At 49.7% G+C, this 21025-nt stretch overlaps 2 protein-coding genes and 1 long non-coding RNA gene across 8 annotated transcripts; 1 reads left to right on the plus strand and 2 right to left on the minus strand.

Annotated features, from left to right (window-relative positions):
• Positions 1 to 232: 232 nt before the first annotated feature.
• On the minus strand, positions 233 to 10142 carry map3k15 (mitogen-activated protein kinase kinase kinase 15). 2 transcript variants are annotated; one of them, XM_049749628.2, is made up of 30 exons: positions 9554 to 10142; positions 8640 to 8779; positions 8530 to 8553; positions 8237 to 8317; positions 7575 to 7768; positions 7315 to 7483; positions 7141 to 7247; positions 6908 to 7078; positions 6726 to 6838; positions 6451 to 6610; positions 6212 to 6362; positions 6031 to 6138; positions 5908 to 5957; positions 5711 to 5806; positions 5548 to 5635; positions 5316 to 5449; positions 5051 to 5178; positions 4707 to 4837; positions 4540 to 4645; positions 3961 to 4118; positions 3686 to 3869; positions 3374 to 3548; positions 2557 to 2734; positions 2186 to 2371; positions 1973 to 2078; positions 1644 to 1872; positions 1388 to 1500; positions 1036 to 1142; positions 887 to 963; positions 233 to 828 (listed from the first exon to the last, which is right to left on the minus strand). In XM_049749628.2, the coding sequence occupies exons 1-30, from the start codon at positions 9876 to 9878 to the stop codon at positions 735 to 737; spliced, it is 4083 nt and encodes a 1360-aa protein (XP_049605585.1). In that variant the 5' UTR covers positions 9879 to 10142; the 3' UTR covers positions 233 to 734. The 2 variants fall into 2 exon arrangements, with proteins under 2 accessions (XP_049605585.1, XP_049605586.1); XM_049749629.2 differs by lacking the exon at positions 8237 to 8317 and having other exon boundaries at positions 9554 to 10141.
• A 1163-nt stretch (positions 10143 to 11305) lies between these two features.
• On the minus strand, positions 11306 to 20187 carry sh3kbp1 (SH3-domain kinase binding protein 1). Of its 5 annotated transcripts, XM_049749648.1 has the most exons (18): positions 20039 to 20187; positions 17945 to 18102; positions 16734 to 16839; positions 16466 to 16572; positions 16068 to 16212; positions 15914 to 15993; positions 15679 to 15768; positions 14783 to 14855; positions 14590 to 14684; positions 14435 to 14530; positions 14264 to 14318; positions 14101 to 14172; positions 13768 to 13882; positions 13601 to 13671; positions 13420 to 13526; positions 13115 to 13234; positions 12785 to 13039; positions 11306 to 12707 (listed from the first exon to the last, which is right to left on the minus strand). In XM_049749648.1, the coding sequence occupies exons 1-18, from the start codon at positions 20040 to 20042 to the stop codon at positions 12669 to 12671; spliced, it is 1788 nt and encodes a 595-aa protein (XP_049605605.1). In that variant the 5' UTR covers positions 20043 to 20187; the 3' UTR covers positions 11306 to 12668. The 5 variants fall into 5 exon arrangements, with proteins under 5 accessions (XP_049605605.1, XP_049605606.1, XP_049605603.1 ...); XM_049749649.1 differs by lacking the exon at positions 14101 to 14172; XM_049749646.1 differs by having other exon boundaries at positions 13601 to 13882.
• LOC125986176 (uncharacterized) lies at positions 15699 to 20929 on the plus strand. Its single transcript, XR_007487556.1, has 2 exons — positions 15699 to 15820; positions 16041 to 20929. It is a non-coding gene; the product is annotated as an uncharacterized lncRNA (long non-coding RNA).
• The last annotated feature ends 96 nt before the right edge of the window (positions 20930 to 21025 follow it).

Raw genomic sequence — 21025 nt, forward strand, 5'->3', positions numbered from 1 at the left:
TGACGTTTTGTGATGTCTCAGAGGCACTTAGATGGTAAACATCTTTATCTAAATCATTCGCGGCGTCCGATAACACACACGTGAAGGGAATTGTGTCATATTGGGCAATCTCACCTACTTCAGTAGGATTAAGGATGGCAAAGTCCAATGGTGGAAGGGGAGTGTAACGGCCTTGACTTGCATTTTTTTTTTCCACAGTGGACAAAGGGCTAAAAGATGAAACGGATGCGATTCATTTCCAAGTTTATTGTAAAGCAAACAGGAAACAACACTTGCAAAGACAACATGGCTGACAAAAAGCTAATAGCATCCACAAGTAAAGATGGCGGCTAGTTTGCTCGTGTTGAGAAAGAAAACAGCTTTTGAAGGGTGAGACAAAGCCGATACAATCTCAAACACTTGCTTGGCTGTGACTGCAAATGGTTAAGCGTTGTCTCCGTTGATAAAAGCTAAGCTGAATTTTGCCGAAAATTACAAAGTCGTTTTACTTTTCCAGCTGTCGTTCAAATAGAATAGGTGAGTGGGTAGGCCCCGCCCACACAAACTGCAAACAGGTTCACTCAGATTTAATTTCTTTTGGATGCTTCCTTTGGTCCCTTTTTTCAACAACCTAGTTGTGTTATGCAGTAAAACACATTTGGGCAAAATATGGCAATACGATGAGCACACAAAGAGAGAATTTTGGTCAAGTTGGGCAGAAAAAAAAATAAAGGCACAGTGGAAGGTTGGCGGCGTCAGGCTTCGTCCTCCGAGCGTTCGTCTTCCTTCGGCCTCGCTCGCTCCCGGTGCCTCTGGATAGCCCGCCAGATCCGGCACAGGACGCCGCCCCTGAGGATGAAGGCGGAGCTTAGGGAAGGCATTGAAAAGTACGCCAACGTGTTGATACCTGAGGCGGAGACAGCGTAAATCATCTCTGGTGACCTCGTTCAGGACGTCAGTCAGCGTGTATTCTTCCAGCGCAAACTACACAGATTTAGAACTATGATGAAGTGAATGGAGGAAAGACAGTGGTGCACATCTTAACACAGTCATCACCTTATCGATAGTCTCCGGGTCCGCCCCCTCCTTCTTCAGCCAATCGGCGAGTTGCTTGTCCGGCTCGTGGTCCGCCGGAATGTGGAAGATGGAGGGAGGAGAAATGTCTGCAGAAAGCACACAAATTTGGGGGAGCTTTGAGCTCCTACACAAACTCTGTGCAAATAGTAAACAATAATATGACTTGTTTTTCACTGAGGATAAAGAATATATGTCATTGGATGGATTACAAATGCGTCTTAGAGTTAGAACATTCCGTTAACCCAACAATGTTTTTTTCCATTGGGTGTTAGCATTAAGTTAGTGGGAAGATGGGAGCACCCAAAGCTAAAGTGAAGTGTTGGGCTTCCACCTGGTGGTCTGTGACGGACTCGGACCAGGTCCAGGTCTTGGGTGCGCTGTTGCAGCGTGGCTTTCAGCACCTGCTGGTACTCTCGCTCCTTGTGCAACAGTTCCTCCAGAAGCCTGTTGGGGGCGCCAACAGAGCGCGTACTTATTAAATGTGATTATTCCACCAATTTTTTTTTTTTTTTTAAAGAAGAACAAAATCAAATGAGATGAGGTCCCCATAATTCCAGCCGTAATGACTCCATGTCCACATTTTGTACCTGCTGGTCTCTTGCTTGAGGCGGCCCAGTTGCGCGCCCATCTGGTGGTGGTGCGAGCGCTGGTGCTCGTGGGTCGGGTGTGGCACAGCCGAATGCGGCGCGGGCTCGGCGGGGGTCCCGGGCTCAGCCGAGGCCAACACCGGACCGAAGTCTGCCTCCTCCTCATCCACCTCATCCTCCTTCTCCGCTCCCTCGCAGTCCGACGCTGGGCCGAAGTGCGTCTGAAGCTCTAGAGGAGAGACGTGACTTGAAATTAGCTGCTGTTGAGAATCGCTGGAGCAAAGTTGGCTGGATTGAAATTGGCCACATGTCCAGCAGATGTCGCCCACCTGGAATGAGAATAGTGATGGCGGCCTGCACAGCCCTGCGGATGATGTTGTCCATGGCGAACATCCAGTGAGGTTTGATGTGATGATTCCTCAAGACCTTGTTCACCTGACACAAAATAGGGACAGGTAAGTACCCTTGGCAGATATCAATGCTAGCCTCATTTGAAAGTTCTTTCTTCTGTCTTCCAATCAAATAAAGTAGCAGAAACTCACTGAGTCCTGGAAGCCGAAAAGCACCAACTGGATCTGGTTGATGGAGGTAGAGTCAAAATCCAGGTCCAACTTGAGCTTGGAGATGGTGGCCGCCATGACGCGCCTCTCTGGGGAATGGATGAAGTCTCGCAGGATGCAGATGATCTGCTTGATGTGCTCCACCGACAGTTGCAGCTCCTCGCTGCCCTGGAGTGTGGACAACGCCGGCCCGAAAAAAACAACAAGTAAGAGAACGCAGAACGCATTTTCTTTTTTTTTGGATCTTCTGGGTTGGCGAGGCTATTTCTCTCTCCAATAGAGGGAGCCACACAAGCGGTCCTGGTCCGTTACTTGGCACATCACTCATTGTATTTGTGTTTGCACAAGCGCACCTGGATGTAATTCTCCTTCAGGTTGGAGATGACCTTCTCCTGGTCCTCGTTGAGGACCTTGAACAAAATAGCTCTCCTCTCACTATCCTTCTTGAGCAAGAAGAGGCCGCCGTCCCTGTCCTCCGGTGAGGGCGGGGCCCCGCTGCGGTCCTCCGACACCGAACCCTCGTCCGGAACGCTGTCACACAAACACGTGCTGTTAGTTCAGCGCAGTTTTTTTTTTTTTTTTTATGACGTTTACGGATACTAGACTCTCCTGGCTACTGTGTGTGCCGAGCAGAGTCAACAGCAGTAGCTTGTAAAGTTATCAAGCTTCATTATATCAGTGCTGTAAAAGGTAGCGGTGCATGCTGACAACAATAAGGCCATCTGCCACCAACACACACACACACATCTTTTTGATATTAGGAACAAGCGCAACGTTCGCAAAACGAGGGAGCTTCTATTCCATGACCTCCAGCTAGTTCTGTGTTTCACCTTCAGCAGAGCTCTTGAACTGAGACACTTAAAAATACTGGACATAGTCCCCACAAAAAACTTCCTGCCATCTTGTTGCCAAGGAATTCTGCCAAAGTGAGTTAAGGAGCTTTTTATTTTTAGACAAAAATAGTTACTCAAGCACTATGTTGAATCGGGTAGACAAGAATGGTGCCTTGGTGACATCATGTGGCATCTTGGTGTCAATGTCAAAATGTGTGGAGTAGTTTTATTAAGACAAAACTAGTGCTTTGTCACCACTCAGGGGATTGAAAACCGCTGTTCGAATATCAATACCCGAGTTAATTGTTCACTACATGTGTTTGGTGCACGGTGGCACCTCAGGTAGTTGGAGTTGGGCGGCTTGAGCAGGTTCTCCGAGCCAGAGCTTTTCTTTTTGTGGAAGAAGACGTCGTGTTTGGAGTCGCAGTCGGGACTCATGGAACCGTGCTCACTGCTGCTGCTCCCCGCGGCCTCGCACTGGAGCTGCACCGGCAGCGAAACGTGGATGTAGTCTGACAAAAGTGGAAAAACCTCACCTTTACTTCTTCTTGGCAAAGGAAGAAACTCATTTGCATATTCTCTGAGAATATGGCGCTAAAAATGTGTTCCCAAAAATGAAACGGTAATTGGCAACTGAATTGGACCGCACCTGAGGCCTTGAATGCGATCTTGCTCTTCTTGCCCTTGGCGTTGTGTCGCACAAAGGTGTCCTTCAGAAGGTCGGAGGCCAGCGCTCGCTTGTGGGGGTCGGGCTCGAAGCAGCGCAGGATGAACGACTTCGCCTCCGGCGACAAAGACTCGGGGATCTCCGGGTGGATTTTGAACATGCCCACCTGCGTGTTTCAGGGCAGGCGGGAGGGCCGAGACCATCAAAGCGGATACGCTCTCTCGGGATCGCCGATGGAACCGAAAGCGGTCGGCAACCTTAAACATGGCGGCTTGCGGCTCGCCCAGCTCATGGAAAGGAGGTTTCCCGGTTGCCATTTCGATGATGGTGCATCCAAGCGACCAGATATCGGCCGGGGCTCCGTAACCGCGGGGACCCTTGTCGATGATCTCCGGAGCCATGTACTGCAGAGTGCCTGCACGTGGAGATGGAGCTCAGTGAAGCCACAACATAAAAGTTTGTCCTTGGTAGATCTGGAATTTGCCCCATATAGTACAATAAACGGGAGAAGGAGATTAGGACAGACACAGCAACACAGATGAACCTACTAATGAAAGATAAACAGCGTTGTGCCTGCGCTTGATTAGCTGATCTAATTGCACAAGGCTCTAACAGATGGAGGAGGCCAGATGCTTGGTCAATACACGTGTGTGCTCCAGCATGCCACCTCCGAGCGTTTCTATGGACAGCAAGTGAAGATATTCTTTAACTTCTCCCTACTATTTAATTGTTGTGCAAAATCAATTTGGCATTCCGCAGACGAGAAGAATCTTGCGTACAAAGCTTCCAAATGGGAAGGAACACCGTTACTCAAGTTACCCAGAAGTACAAATTACCTGTGAAGGTCTCGGTGCAGGGGTTGACTCCTGCCAGCCGCTTGGAGGTACCAAAGTCTGAAATCTTCAGGACGCCACTGTAGGTGTTGACCAGCACGTTGTCACCCTGTCGACAAAAGACGGAGTGGTGAGTCAAAATGATGAGCGTTGCTTTCTCTCGGTCAGACCTTGATGTCCCTGTGGACGATCTGGTTCTCGTGCAGGTAGCGCAGGCCCTCCAGGATCTGCCGGGTGTAGAAGATGATGGTGGCTTCCTTCAGCGGACCCCACTTGGAGCGCAGCAATGCTGACAAGCTCCCTGGAGGACGAATGAAAGGATGACTTCAAGTTTCATTCAGTCCGTGATGGAACTCTCAATTTACTTGGACGCCATGGAAACGAATTCAGATGACATGAATCCCACGCAGCCACCAAAAACTTCAGAATCTCGTAAGTCAAGCTACTGTTTCAATTTCCTCAAAATGCAAGTAGGCCAAGTGCCTCTGGTCTTTGGTAGACCACAGACGCACACCTCCAGGGACTTGCTCCATGAAGATCTTGATGTATCCATTCTCGGAAACGGAGCCCAAGTACTGAACGATGTTCCTGTGCTTCAAGTACTTGTGGAGGGCAATTTCTTCGTGAAGAGGTTGCGAGTACCTGATTTACCAAGACAAGGGGGAACAGTTTGGATTTGAACAGATTGTGAGATGCAGTAGCTACTTCTAAAGGGACTACCCGGGAACCGAAACTCTGCAAGGCCTTTTCTCAAAGGGCTTGTCTTTGGCGGCACCCACCTGCTGTCTCGCTCCGGAATCTCCTTGATGGCAATTCGGACCTGGTTGCTGACGTCCCTCCCGGCGTACACCACTCCGTAGGTGCCTCGCCCGAGCACTACCCGGTCGCCCGTCTCGTCCGTGTCGTACTCGTACTGCAGTAGTACCAACAGTGTCACGTGTAAGTTTTGACTTGCAAGTATAACGCCCAGAAAATCACAGGTCAAGGTTCTGGGTTTTGGGTTGCACTCACCTCCAAGGTGTCTCCGTCTCCTTCGCCCTCCAACTCCACGGAGTTACCCGTACCATCTGATATCATCTCCTTCACCATGGAGCAGAACCTGAGTGGACGTGTGAAGACCCATCAGGCTCAGTCTCACCAAAACACAACACAACACGGAGGCGCGCTTCCTCACCGAGCACACTGCTCCTCGGTGGAGAAATAAATCTGGAAGTCATCAGAGTTGTCGTGGACATAGAGGAAGCAGCAACGTTCGTCAAACTTGCTGATGCTACAGGTAAAGAGATAAAAAAAATCAACGAACGTCATCATTGGCACACGGGCTTCATTGCATTAAGCCATGACTTGAGATGTCCTTGGACCACGCTCTACCTGATGCCTTTGATAGACATGGCGGTGAAGTTCCATTCATGTATGCCTTTCTGCAACACATGAACGCAGCAGATGGTCACCAAAGGAAGGTTTCAGTTTCAGCTGTGGAAAGACACCACGGACCGTTTCAGCAGGGGACACGTGCCAGATGGAGACGTTCTTCTCTTCCGCCTCATTGTTGATGGACACGTAAGAAGGCTGGTACACTTTAGTGGGCTCCAGGATCAGCACCTGGAACATAGGGATGTCAAAGGACGCTCTCGGGGCATTGGATCCGGCCGGATGCTCCGTCTGGTATCCGCACGGGAAAACGCAGTCGGTTGGTGGTGCCCTGTGTGGCCTCCACGATGATATCCATCCAGAAGTTGAGTCTGTCCCTCTGGGGGGAATGTTCCACCAACTGCTTTTTAAACCTCTGGATCAGCTGTAGGTTCTGCACCACAGAACGCAAGTACCTATGAAGAGGGACGCAAACCAAAAAGTTCAAAGCATTACTGTACCATCAAATTTGGGATTAGTTCCTACAAGGACATCAGATCTTACCAGAGAGGTGGCTTCAGCTTAAAGAGCTTCTCAGCAGCTTGGGTGGCTTTAGGGATGTCGCTAGCCAGCATGCTAACAGTGAAGAACTGGCCCACATCCCAGTAGTTGTTCATTTTCTCCAGGGAACCTTTGCGTCCCAACAGACTGTTCAACCTAACACCTGGAAAATACAGCGAGATCTGGACTTCAGCGTGTGGTTCTGTGTTTGCCTCGGAGGTCATCCACGAGTCGGGATGGGAAAAAGAAAATTCGGTGGCCCGGTGATATTCTCTTACCAATTTTCCTCAATTCCATGGAGCTCTCAAATTGTTGGCCAGCGACTATGAGGAGGACGGCCAGGTTAATTCCTGAGTAGAGGGTAGGCTGCAGCTCAAAGCCCTTCCTGTACCTGCAAAGGTTTTTGGGCTTTGACTGCACCAGACATCCTACATGGGTTCAGATGTACGTGTAGTTTTACCACTGTATAGCGTTGTCCCTGTTCTTAGTGTCCTTGCAGTCAGAGTCCAGGAAAATATCCTTGTATATTCGCCCGCACAGGCAGAACATGTCAGGAGCCGGGTGTTCGCACGACTGTAGGACGTGGAGCATCACGCGTAGGGCCTGCTCCCTGTCCCCAGGACTGTTCCTCCTGCAAAGAACGGGAGTCACAAAATCCACTCAAATGCAAAGTATTGGAGGTCTGCGTGTGACCTGTTTAACGCAAAGGCGTAGTGGAACTGGATCATGGGCTGTGTCGCCAGGTCACAAGTAGGCAGCATCTCCAAGGTCTGCACCAGTTTGACCATGGCATCGTAGTCCTGACAAAGCAAATGGGGTGATGCACGTTTTATTCTTTGGAACGGTTCATGATCGACATGAGCCCACCTGAATGTCCCTGTAAGAGAAGAGCAGATTCATGACAATGTCCTGCGTGAGGACTTCGGTGTTGTCGATGCGGAGCTTGATGCGGGAGAGCTCCTTAGCCAGCTCCTCGCCTTGATACTTCTCCCTGGCCTTCCGGATGTCGTTGAGCAAGGTGTCCTTAAAGGAGGCGCTGCAGACAGGACATGCTAGATATTGTGGCCACCGAGAACCGATGGTAGGACTTTGCAAACTTTGGAACCACGTCAAGTTTTGTTTCTAACCAGGATGTGACATGTATGTCCTTGAGCAGGCTGGTGAAGCGGTCCATTAGGGGGACACACAGAGGCCCCAAGAGGTTGTCCCAGCTGGGCTGCATGTACTCGCTGGCCCTCCGCTGGGCGTCGCTCTCACAGCAGGTGTACTCGTGGTTGGGCGTCACGATGTAGGGGATGAAGTAGTAGTTGCCGCTGGATGCCTGAAGACGGAAAGGAACTTTTAAAACGAGACCTGTCCCTGGCATTCTGTCAAGCCTCGAGTCGACCTCGGAGAATGTTGTCAGGCATCATGCCGACAAAGACAAGCTCAAATGCCGAACGCTGAACCAAAATCATTTCGAACCAGTTCAAACCACACATCAGGCACCATTTTGTTGCCGTTATGACACAAATATCGGCAATGGCGCCATAGTCACGCTGTATTCCCGACCAAGCTTACCAAGATCATGCTGGACTCTGTTAGAGGGACAAGGTGGGCTCCCTCGTCCATGACTCAACAAGGCTCCTGCGAAGCGTTTTGTGAGCACTCTACTGTGAATATTACAAACTGACGTTCAGCCTGGTTGCCTTTTAGAGGTTTTCTTGCACAATGTGACCTCCTGTTCCTCCTCCGCCACGGTTAGAGAGCACAATCCCCCAGCATGCTTTGCTACTCCACTCTACCTTACTTGATTGCGCAGGCCAGAGCCTCTGTATTCCGGAGGCAGCTGGACCCAGGGGAAACCTAGCGCCGAAGGACCAACTGCTTTCTCCAAACACAAACACACAAACACCATTCAGACATTGAAACCCTTTGCTTGGCAGAACAGCTGCTAAGGTCTCGTGGCCTGCTATTTCAGGGGCACGTGGGGTAGTGATTGGAACAGAGCGAAAGCATGATTCTCAAAATAGCCCAAGAAAGTGTGTGTGTGTGTGTGTGTGTGTGTGTGCACACACACTCCTTTCCCATGCAGACACTTACTGTGTTCTTCTGAGCAACCATATCCTGAAAGCACACCGCAAAAGACAAGTGAGTTTGAAAGCTGGGCAGAGCACAAGTGTTGCAAAAGCTTTGTGTTACAAAAACGGTACCTTGAGCGACTGCGCCGTGTCGGGGTCGGTGTCGTGGTACAAGATGACGTTGTTGGCCATGTCGAAGCTCTCCCTCACGCCCAGGTGGTAGAACAAGGACGGCTGGCGGAAGACGTCGCTCATGTCCACCACCGCAATGTCTGCACGGATAAGACACGTCTCCTTAGGCCGGCATCCATTTTTTGGAAACGTTGTTGTTGCATCGTGCAAACTTCACGCGGAAAGTCCGGATTAGAGAAGTCAGAGGTTACTTGCCAGTTAGCTCTTAACCATGTTTACTTACACTTACTGGAAGAGTAACTTTTTGTTGGACTACCTTTTACTTGAGTCATATTTCTCAAAAGCAAAACTTGTCAAATTTATTTTATTATGTTTAGCTACACTCCTCTAATCGCTATACTGTAAATAAGATCTTTCACTTTTATTCTCAGACTTGCTTTTATAATTTTTTAAATTTTGTATGTTTGCACTAGAAAGGGAGCAGCTATCCGAATTTCGTTGTACAACTAAGTTGTAAAATGACAATAAAGGGCATTCCATTCTATTCTATTCTATTCTATTCTATTCTATTCTATTCTATTCTAAGGTCAAGTCAAATTTTTTAGAAAGGGGTTTTACCATACCCACCGGTGACAATTATCAATATTATTATTAGAAAGGCTGTTGAATTTATACTTTTGCACGTGGGTACATTTCAGTGCTTCTATTTTTTCACGTTCACTTAAGCAAAGTCTGTTGCGTTTTTTTTTTATTCTGTAGCCTCCAGCGTGAGTACGGAACCGAAAATCTCATCGGAAAGTAGAAAGTAAAGAAAACGCTTGCAGTGCACTTTTGAATGTTGCAACTTAATCCGAAAGTCAGACCACAGCAATGGGAACAAATCACGAAGCAGCAGCACCAGCCAAACTTGGTACCTGCGTCGTAAAAGCTGTCCAGCACGGAGGTCTCCCCAAAGTCGAGCCTGCCGAAGGTGACGGTGGTGAGCAGGGCGCTCTCGGCGTCGCACGCCCGCTGCAGACACTGCAGGGCGCCGGACTCCGGGCTGCTCGCCATCACCGCCTTCAGCCCGTCGTTCAGCACGTAAACCACCCGCAGGGAGCGCTGCTTGGCCGGCGGGCTGGGGCTGGACAGCTCAGCCCGCTCCCGGTCCCGCTCTCGCTCCCGCTCCAGCATACACATAGCGGCCGAATGCTCGCCCGCCATGCAATCCGCCGCTTGCGCGCTCTGGCCGGCTTCCATGTCGCCACGCAGCCTCCGCCCCCTTGGATGTCTGTCAAGACTTGCTTCTTCCGCCCGGGGCACGTCCTGCTCCTCACCCGGCGCGCACCTGCGGTCTCCTTGAGGAGAGGCGCGAGTCCGAGGTTGTCCCCGCGCATCTCCGCCTCATTAGGTCGCATCAGCGCCCCATTATCTCGCACCAAGGGGTCCGCTCACTCCTAGACCGGTTCCGACTAGATACCCGCCCCCCTATAAAAGACGAGGAAGCGCATGTGTGGAAGTCAACATTTCATTCCGTAGACGTGACAAGACATGAGCCCATGGGAGTGGCGGTTCTTCACTGAATTACTCCCTGGGCATGTCTACTTCCGAGTGCCCCCCACCCCACCCCTACGTAAAAAAACCACTATTTATTTCGCACAGACGTTAGTTTATTAGAACAGTATATGCGCCAAAATATTTTAAAAGAGCCCCTGTAAATGCAACTGCGATTGAACTTGATATACCACAATATAACTTTTATACAAAACATCCCTCCACAAATTATAATTTTAAATATACATGCCTTTACATGCTAAATATTATTATTGTAAATATCATAATAATGTAATTTAATAAATAATAGAAAATGGATGGATTAACATAATAAATGTAGGCGGCACGGTGGTAAGCACAGTTCAGAGGGTGCGGGTTTGATTCCACCTCCGGCCCTCCCTGTTTGCATGTTCTCCCCGTGCCTGTGCGGGCACTCCGGTTTCCTCCCACATCCTAAAAACATGCATGGTAGGCTCATCCAATCCAAATTGGTCTGAGCGTGAGTACGGATGGAATTCCCCTCACAGTGATACGACAAATAGTAGAAAACCACTTTTGCGACACTTTGTGTGAAAGGTCATCCTCATTTATTTTCCTGACGCATGGAGTACGCTGTTTTAAATAGCTTCAAAAACGTAACTTTCATTATCACCTCCTGCAGATTGCGATATCGTTCCGTTATTCGTGTTTGTGCGTAGTGCTACCTGAGTTTGGCTCCGCCCCCCGTATTTGCATAATTGGGGTTGATCTCAAATGACGTCACGTTTGCTCATAAATATTCAGTGCATACGGTCAGTCGGACAAACATTTTGGAAGAGGACGCCGTACCAGGGGCGAAATTCCAACATGGTTTTATTGCCAAACATATTATGGAACTACTCAAACGTTGGCTGACACGCAGAGGCCTCAAAGTCAGCGGGAAGAAAGCCGTTTTAGTTGATAGGTAAGCGTTTTTGTGTGATAGCTCTCTTACTCAGGTGAGGTCCTGCAAGCTAACCAAGCTAACCTCGTTAGCCCATTTCCACCGACAAAATGGAGAGAGCATATACATATATGTGTATTTGGTGACATAATTTCTAAGCATTTGAGAAAAATCGTTATTTACCCTCGGAATAAAAAAAATGAAACACATACACTATATAATAGCTTCTTTATTCCACGGAAATACAAAAGTATATATATATATATATTTATTTATATCACTATCTTGGAGAAAGAGAAGAGCAAGTCAAGAAAACAATTTGCAGCCATGGTTGTTTTTGTTTTCTTGTAATTTGAGTGACAAAGAAAAAAGATCAAAACGAGAGTGGAAGAGGAAGGCCACAGTGATGTGTTGCCATAGATTCTGTGCACAAATGTCGTACGAGGAGGAATCAATCGGCCGTGCATGTTAGCCCACACGCACACACTCGCACCTTCACAGCTAGCCTACATTCCCTCAACCCTGTCGCTAACCTGACTACTGCTGGCTAACAAAACACCAGTGCCAACTTGAGGTGACGTACGTCTGGTGAGGTCAAAAAAGTGCACAATATTTTCAAATCAACATTATTTTGATGTTGTACAAAGGCAAACTAGACAATATCGTGACCATAGACACAGATGTGCTCATGCATTAACGCAGTCATCGGGAGGCAATTTTCATATAAAGCTAAAATAATTTGTGTGAAGGTTAAACTCAACCTGCAAGCTGGCTTGTCCTGTCATTGATGTGCCTGCAGGGGGCGCCCCCGTTGCAATGCTCTTTGAAAGTGGAATGTACGGTGTGCTTTGTGTCGTTAGTTATAAGCTAACCACCGGGTCAAGGACAGACTCGGGCTGGACTTAGTTCAAGACTAATAATATCTCGAAATGCTCAGTCCAATTTTTCACCAGGTAGATTGGTGAGAAGAATTCACCAGTCACAAAAATCTGGGGATATTGTAGATTTCTAAATGAACCAAAATAATTTACAAAATATCTCCGAGTTATTGTGTGTCTCGTATAATAGGCAATAGGAGATATGATAATGCGAGGTTAGCAACATATCAATGCTGAATAAGGACACAAACGTCAATCATCAAGTTGGAGCTCAAATGTGCCGCTCGCAAAAATATCTCACACAGACGTTCACGCAAACATGTAACCGCAGCGGAGTTTCATGGCGGGGAGGTCACGTCGCGGCGGCGGGCGGGCCTAACCGACCGGCCTGCGGGGGTTGCTATTGGCCTTCGCCACCTGTTTTACGCGAGCACCGCTGACTGATGCGTTGCCACGGCAACACGGCGGTCACCCGCCTGTACCGGCGAGCCTGGCAAGCCAGGAGAGTAGACAGCGAAGAGAGAGAAAGGCTGCTTAGAAAATCAACTGAAGTAAACACAAGGTAAGGCGGCGACATCATGGTGGGGTGCTTGTTAGGTGGGGGAGGCGGGGTCACATTGTTTATGAGTCCACCATGTTCGCTGCCGATGGCGATCATCATGATCATTTGGCACAAAATGTAGTTTTGGCACGGGCTCATTTGGACAGGATCTTCTTTATGTGCTCCACTTCCATCTGTCACAGGAAACACAAACACGTGATTTGTACGTCGAAGGCGTTGAGAATCCCCGAGTGCTAACCGCTCATCTCACCTGTAAACCGAGACGAATCTTCTTCTCCTCGTCCAGCGTGCCGGCCAGCTGCTTCATCTCCTGCCTGTGCTGACTCTTGAGCAGCTCCACGGAGCTGCGCAGCTCTCGCAGTTGCTTCCTCAGCTCCTCCAGCCGCAGCTCTGGAGAGGGACTGGTACCGCCGGAAGGGGACGACGGCGAGGCTGGATGACGGCCGTTGCCGGTGGATAGGCTCAGAGACGATTTGGCGGCCGGCTGAGGTTTACTCTCGAGCACCTGATCTCATTATTAGTTTTCATTTTTTCAGTAACAAATATCACTTATAGCCCCAAAGTGAAGCTTAGAGCTTACCGAAATGATGGGAGCTCCCTTCCTCGCAAAAACCTCTGCAGGTCTGGACTGGACCGGTTCTGGGTCTTCCTTGGCTGGTGCTGGTCCCAGGTGGTCTGCGTCGCTGCCGATCAGCGAGGACTGCAAAGTCGGTAAGTCCATCAGTAAATTTTTACTGGGCTGCCGGTGAACAGGTTCAGTGGTTCAATGATTCAACACAAAGTGACCACCTTCAAATGAGGTTCATCAATAGCTTCTAGACTTTACTCAAACACTATCGAAATCAAAATGTCCTCGGTTCACCGCATTGGCGAAGACGTTCTCACCGATGTGATAATCTGCGAGCGAGGCCGGCGGTCCGTGACTCTTGGCCGCGACGCCGTCGGGTGACTGAGCTTCTCCGCTGCTGGGACCACTGCGTCCAAGTCCAGGTCTGCGCACAAATATGTAAACACATGGAACGGATGCCGTGACGTCATCCTGTCGGTACGCTCCGCTAACCCTCACCGGCGTTCTGGGACCCATCAGCGACCGATTCAGGTGTCCAGGCCCCACCCTCAGATTTGGGACTTTCACACCTGAGCAGTCCGACCGCGCACACGGCACCAAGGTTAGGGTGAGACGGGGTGGGAAGGGTGGGGGGCATGCAGGATGTTGTGGGAGCGCGTACTGACGCCAGAGCGGGAGGTCTCTCGGGACGTCTCGGGGGTTGTTGGCAAGTGGATGTCTTTGGAGGGAAAAGTTTCTTGGGGAGGACAGTCGGGAGGGAGGGCTTGACGACCTCGTCGCCTACACACACAAGCAAACACACACACTGTGATCGCTCGTGACGCGAGACCTGGCAACTGTGATGTCCCGTTCTGTCGACAGCAAGTGGCAAAATGGCAGATGGCGAGAAACGGCTCCTTAGCTTAACCTAGCCATCAATAAAAAGCTATGCATAGACGTTCAGAAAAAAAAGGTGCACACTCTTTAACGAGGAGTTCAAGTGAGAACAACGGGGGTACCTCGATCCTGGTCTCTGTGCGGCAGGTGCTCGGGCCGCTCCGGAGGAACCTTCTTGCCATCCAACTTTTTCTCTAATGGTCAGTTTTGTCTGCTCGTCATTCCCTCGCTCTCTTGACGCATCCACATTGTAAACCGCAAGAGGACGAAGGACGAGTTTCTTACCTGCCGCCGTGTGTTTGGACGACGGTGCGCCGGGAGGTGGCGGCTTCTTTGGTCTCTGGAAAGAAAGATGTCGACGATGAGGCAAAAGTATTGGGACAGCCTTCTAGTCAATTGTGTTATGCGTTTCGTTCTTCTCAACTGGTTGTTTTCAAACGCCAAAAACTTTGTTACCTCTTTGTCGGCTTCCAGCAGCTTGACAAAGTTGTCCGGAAAGACGCCCTGTCTGCCGCCCACCTCGCCCATCCACCAGCCCGTGTCGGCGCACTCCTGCATAGCAGCGTGCCAGGTAAGGTCCAACGTAAACCCCTGCATTAATTCCAACACACCTTGGTGATGATAGCGATGATCTCGCCCTCTTTGATGGTCAGCTCATCTTCGTTCTGCGCTTCGTAAGGAAAGAGGACTTTACACAGCTCTCGACCTGGAAGCACATTCCCAAAGAAAGCGACGTGCGGCCCATCTTAATGAGGACGAGCGCTTCCAGAAGACGGACGGACAAACGAATGAGCTCAAGTTGACCTTTTCCTCTGCTGTCGGGGTCACACTTCATGTTGTCGGGGGCTGCTGCGCTCGCCGTCTTCCACTCAGCAACCTAGAAGACGCAAACGGTACCTCTACTCTGGATGTGCGCGTGTGTGTTAAAGAGCTCATTGTCTCGAGGTGGAAGCCCTCCTCCGTGTTTGTGGAAGCTTCTTCCACACTCACAGGGCTGCTTCTGTCTCCAACGTACACACGCTGCTCTGTTCACAGCCCCCGCCTTCCATGCCGCCCCCTCCCCTCACTTGAAAAAGTCACTCGCATCTGATTCAAACTAAATGTGTAATGACGCACACCCAGTTCCAGAAATTCAATTCCCATCTCATCCAAATTGCTCCTTTGGCCGTCACGCGCGAATAAACACGTGCTGCAACTTCAGACGGCCGGGTGTGGTCTTCTCACGCCGGTCAAGGCTTGGCGGGGTTTTTGTGCCCGCTTACCTCCCACCGCTGGCATTTAGCGTCTTCTCTCAAACACAAGTAGGGTTTTGCAGTGGGCTGACGTGGCTTTGGGTGACTCAACCCCATTCCAGAATACAACCCTCAGGCCACCCTTGCATGTGGTGCAGACGCCGGCCGATGGCCCATAAAACAAGCCACGTGCGGCGGGAGGGAGGCGCAACAACATCCTCATGTGCCACACATGCTTCTGCATTTTGCAAGCCAAATCAACACCAGCGCCCCCTTACGGAGATGAGTGGTATCGAACGAGGATGGATGGAAACTATATGCCGTGTCAAAAACTTGAGATGCAGTTTGCAGAGGGAAGGCTGAATTCAGCACACTGCAGTTTTGGCGCCATCTTGTGGACAAATGCGAATTTGTGAAATGTGGGTCAGAGTTTGCTGTACTTGGACTGATGTCAGTGCGCCGATTCACCTTGTCACCCTCAGCGTCCAGGTCCATGGAGCGAGGGCGGAGCTTGATGGGCTGGTCTTTGAAGATGTCTCCGAAGCCGAAGCCTCTCACCTACACGGAAGACACAACAGCGCCATCTTCAGCTCTGGCAACACAGCTACGGGTAATTTGAAAGCTTGTTTGTCACTTTTGGGGCTTTGCCATGAGTGATTGGGAAGACTGTAGTGTAAAAAAGGGCAACTAAGACGCTGATGACCTTTTTGGGCTGGATTTCCTCAAAGCCTGTTTCAGATCGACTGTCCCCTCCATCGCTCTCGCTTCCCGGGCTGTTCTTACCTGCGTACATGCACGCACACACAAATCAGTATCTGAATCTTATACAGACCGCTGTCTGATTGGCCGAGACTCACTGCTGCGGCCGCTGCGGGTGTCCTCCTGCGAGGCGGGCGTGTCGACGGTGGGCCCGTCGGCTTCCAGCAGAATCTCTTTGGTGAAATTGGAAGGGAACATGCCACTTTTGCCATTCAGGACGCCCTCCCACCAGCCCTCCTCCACCTGCGCACGGCACAAAACACCCAGAGCACACGTCAGACCAACGGGGAACAAGGAACAGTGTTGAGGTGAGTTGAGAAGCTTTCGTTGGTCAAAAGTAATGCTTTGCCGCCATCTTGTGGCACATGCAGACAATTCTAAACCTTTTTAGGACAGGCGTCAACGACATTGACGTTAATATTAACGGTGATGATTAATCATCGGCATCTAAATGACGACCTTTGTTCGTGAGTCCCAAAAACGACTTGACTCTTACCTCGGCTACGATTTCGATGACGTCGCCTATTTTCAGCTCAAGCTCGTCTTCGTGCTGAGGCACGTAGCTGAAGGCCGCTTTGCAGCGCCGCTTGCGGATCTGCTCGGCTGCAATCGACATTGGCAGGTGAGTTAATGACGCGATCCACAAGAGAGCGACATTTTGCTTTGGCTGCTCCGCATCAATGGCAAAAAGTGTCAACACCGACACAAACGAGCCTGCTGCCAACTTGACGGAGGGCCGCTACATATTAGAGCAAGCTAGCTACCTTTCTTGGCCGGTCTGGCGCCGGGCTCGGACACCGGGCTGGCTCGGCCGTTGGACAGGTCCGCTTTGACCTGACCGCCATCGCGCTTGCCCTCTTTCTTGATCTCCTGCAGAAAGAGAGCTGTGATTTTTGCTTGGTTGACCGGTTTCAACTTAAATCTCGTTTTCTTCTGAAACAAGACAACGTTGTGCTCGTAATGTAACACCTTGAAAAAAATATACCAGATTAATAAGTAGACAGGACACCAAAAAGGGGGCAAAGGGAGCCAGGGAAGGGGAACAAGCTGAGAAAGTGGACATGACGGGTCACATGGCCAACGCTGCAACCGTGGCGACGCTATTTCGTAAGCCACTGGCCTGTGAAGCAGACAGCCTGGTTGGACTGACTCACACGCGCGCGCTCTCCTCACATGTGGCATGGACGCCTTAATGAGCATAAAAATTCAACTATACGACGCCATTTCCTAGCTGTAGCTCTGACCATATTTGAACAAGTTGTGACTCTGATGATTGATTGACCTGTTCTGGATTACACGTGTGACGGGTTTCCGCTCAAGCGAATCGCGATGCGTTCGTGCGTTAAGTATCGGGACTTGCCAGCAATGCCACATTGTGTGTGCGTGTTCAATGCGGAGACCGCGGCCACTTTCAGGGTAGGCAGAGCAATGAGGAAGACAACATGATTTGGCAGATCTCAACAGGAAACATCTGTGTATTGTGTTGTGCGGGGGTGGGTGGGATCTCTCACTCTTTTCACTGAAATTGCACTTCTCTATTTCAGGCCTGAGCCAAACAAGGTAAAAGTAGCAATGCATGATTGAATTGGTTTGCATGAAATCGTTGCTAGGTTTTGCGTCTGAAACAAAATCGATGGCGAGCGAGGAACATATCAGCCAAGGGTCAATCTCGGCATTTCAATGGCATAAGTGCAATCTTGTGACACACCAGCATGCTATGACTGAGTCGACCCGCACACACACGGCCATTGTCCCTCTGCCCGACAGTGAATGAGTACTGTGACGGTGGCTCAGCACAAATCCAGCGCCTGACAAGAACGCAAAACCATCCGTGCTCATTGTGTCACTTCCTTTCAACACACACACACAATTGAAGACGCTCCCTGTTTTTTTTTCTTGCTATCTAAGCAGGTATTAAATCTAATCGACTCAAGCTCAACAACGGACTTCAGTACTCGGTTAGACGGTTACTCACCCGCACAAAGTTGTCCGGGAACAAGCCCCGCCGGCCCCCCAGCTCGCCCTCCCACCATCCTCCGTCGTCTCGCCGTATGTTCACGATGACGTCGCCCACGCTCAGGCTCAACTCGTCGTCCCGCTGGGCCTCGTAATCAAACTCCGCCACGGCCTCCACTGCAAGGCAGAAAGTCGGAAAGTCAACGAATGTTCGAGGCCTTCAAATTCATTGTTTGTCACCGAAAACCTCTGCCGGTGCTGAGGCTCCAGATCGATCCGGTTTTCGTCTTAACGGCGACGCAAGGATTCAGGACCAAATGTAACGTAGCTCTACACAAGCATGACGACTTAGAGCTCGATCTGAAGGTACCGGAAAGTCACAACTTGCTTGCGAAGCTAACTAGCGCGAGAGATTAGCTCAGATGCAGATAGACGGACGGGCAGATAGATGGATGGATAACGAAGCACACAACTTGTTGCACAGGCCGATGCTTGATCCATGTCCAAAGTGTTTTACGGGGTGTGGTAACCATGGAAACAAGCATCTCAACGAGTAGCTATGACTCATCCACACTGGCTTCCCCGGTCCAAATTGATGGCACGTGAATCATTTTGTGTCGACATCATGGAGACAAAACACGGCAAAATTCTCATGCAAGACTGTTGATGATGGAATGGAGAACAGAGAGATCGACGGACGCGCCGCATGCTGACGTGAGCTCTTTGCGTATTCTCGCATTTGTACGGAAGCGGCTTGCCAAACACACTCAAAGTGTGGCTATGACTTGCGCAAAATTTGCCCACGTCAAATCAGAACGTACCCAAGTGGTCTGAGTTCATCGTCAGACCGATCTGTATTGGCGAGATCGGATTGGATCAGATGAGATGTTCCTTTCATAAGTCCCACGTTGTGAAATTACAGCTCCGACACGACTTGAAATGCTTTTTCCGGGCTGCCCCCACACAGCGAACAACAATCTGCTGCCTTTCAGATTTATTCTTGCTTGCCAAGGAAGCTAATCTAATACTCCATTTCTGGACTTTAGCTTCTCTCTTCAAACTCCATTCATACGTCGCTTGTAGATGAAAGAGGAGCGATTCCAAGTCTCCTTTGCCCGCCTTGACGTTGCAATGGCAGTGATGCCACTCAAGCTAAACTCGGAAGTAAACCGGCAACAATTAGGGAACGTATCGGGTGCTGTCAGATGCGGCCTGAGGTTGTCTCCTTCAACTTCTGTTACTTCCTTATGCAGCTTTGGTCTGTTGTGGACATTGCCTTGAGATCCAGGACTCGTGTTTCTCTGCGTCGCAGCCCAAAAGTCCTCTTTACAAAAAGGCTCTGAGAGAATCGAGAATCGTTTTTTCCCTGGAACATCTTAGCCCAATTCTCGGTGAAGACCCGAAAGGTTTTTCCAAAACAAAATATTTGTGACATTCAGATGACACTTTGTCATTTGTCAAATTGGCAAATAGGTCTTTTGGCAAATCCCAAACGGTGACTAAGCTGGGCTTCGCTCGACATACTTTTCTGTGTTTTCAGCTCAGCGTTCACCTAAGCTCGGCTCGGTTTGTTTACACGCCTCGCGATGAGTGACTTGTCATCTCTCGTGTTGGAGAAAAAATATAAAAGTGAAAATATCGGACCTCTTTACTGTCTGTCTGCATGCACGCTATTGATGAAATAATTGGCCGTTTAGCAATGGATGACTTGGCCATCAGGCCCTCGCTGCACCCTGGGGGACGCGCTTAATGAGGAATGTCACAGTCAGCACGTACACGCGCACACACGCAAGCGCGCGCATGGACGCATAGAGAGAGTGAATGCAAACGTGTCAACATCTGCAACTCATCATCTCATGAAACCCCTCACGCACATCCACGATCAACCATGGCGGGAGAGGACAAGATAGTATACACACACACACACATATTTGAGCACCCACGGGCGGAGAAAATGAGGTCTGAGAGCACCCAGTTTATGGACATGGACTTTCCGGTTCTGCTCATCCAGATGCGCTGGGGGATATTCTAGAAGACAGCAAGCGAGGAAGAGGGAGGGAGGATACAGAAGGGGGGGTCCTCCAAATATAGGGGGAGAAATGATGCACCTCACCCATTTATGTCTCCTCGGTGCTCCTCGGGCTTGGTTCGGTACCGTACCAGGCGGTCGTTCAAGGTATCGAGCGCCTTTGTTGAGCGCCGAGCTACGCAGCCTCCTCCTCCGCGCTACCACAGATCCGCTAGAACGGGAGGAGCGTCACATGAAACCATGCTCCTTCCTCTTTTTTTTTTCTCCCCCCACCACCCCCCACCCCCCGACACCGACGCACCACAGAGAAGTCAGCGAGCGTGTGGCCAAAACGGGAAGCAAGCTGGCTTTTCTGGTGCCTTACTGTGACCTCGGAAAAATAACTACCGCCCTTCCCAAAACTGAGAATTGAGCGCGCTTGGACGCAATTGGCTGGAGCGTGACTCTGGATCTGGATGAGTGTCACAACATGCGTTTTTACACAACTTTTAAGATTTGACTTTCTATTTGTCATGATTTTCTCATTTATTTGTTTGTATTGTTTATTTTATTTAGTACTTTTACTCCAAACTACAGCGCAACCACAATATAATACAATGTATTGTTGAATTAACTTCTCTGTGATTTGGGTCTCATTAAATTGTCCAAGTGATCCCAATGCGGTGGAAGTCAAGATAGAAGGTCTGATCTCATCCACGTGTCGCATGTAACTCATTTTGGCTCACTTAGGATTATAGTCTTTCCGACTGACATTGAAGGCAGCGTGGCGCTGACGTCCAAATCTTGCAACTGTCCTTAATTCTCGCGATGATTACAGTATGTCAGTGAGCGCTTTGCGTGTTCAAGTAACATGAAGATATGAAGATTACAATTTTATTCATTCACTATATATTGTTCGCTCCATATGTCAAGCCACTTGAGACAACTTCCGTTGTGCAATCGTGTCTTGTAACCGGACATCCCTTTGTTTGGCTTGTGATGAAACAAAATCCATCCTTTTTCTGTATCGCTTGAAAATAGATGGATGGCTAATAATTAGTGCCGCAGGTTGCACTTGAAAAGTATATGTAC

The sequence above is a fragment of the Syngnathus scovelli genome, chromosome 18, assembly GCF_024217435.2.
Source record: "Syngnathus scovelli strain Florida chromosome 18, RoL_Ssco_1.2, whole genome shotgun sequence".
Lineage (NCBI taxonomy): Eukaryota > Metazoa > Chordata > Actinopteri > Syngnathiformes > Syngnathidae > Syngnathus > Syngnathus scovelli.

What these genes read in the sequence shown, in the direction of transcription:
- sh3kbp1 (XM_049749646.1), bottom strand. An exon ending in CACCCGCAGCGGCCGCAGCA is followed by an intron (nt 15,994 to 16,067) that starts GTGAGTCTCGGC and finishes GCATGTACGCAG; the next exon opens with GTAAGAACAGCCCGGGAAGC. An exon ending in AGATTCGTCTCGGTTTACAG is followed by an intron (nt 12,708 to 12,784) that starts GTGAGATGAGCG and finishes TTCCTGTGACAG; the next exon opens with ATGGAAGTGGAGCACATAAA.
- map3k15 (XM_049749628.2), bottom strand. Translation starts at nt 9,878, where the DNA reads ATGGAAGCCGGCCAGAGCGCGCAAGCGGCGGATTGCATGGCGGGCGAG. An exon ending in GCTCTGGCCTGCGCAATCAA is followed by an intron (nt 7,769 to 8,236) that starts GTAAGGTAGAGT and finishes TTCCGTCTTCAG; the next exon opens with GCATCCAGCGGCAACTACTA. An exon ending in GATCGCATTCAAGGCCTCAG is followed by an intron (nt 3,549 to 3,685) that starts GTGCGGTCCAAT and finishes CACTTTTGTCAG; the next exon opens with ACTACATCCACGTTTCGCTG.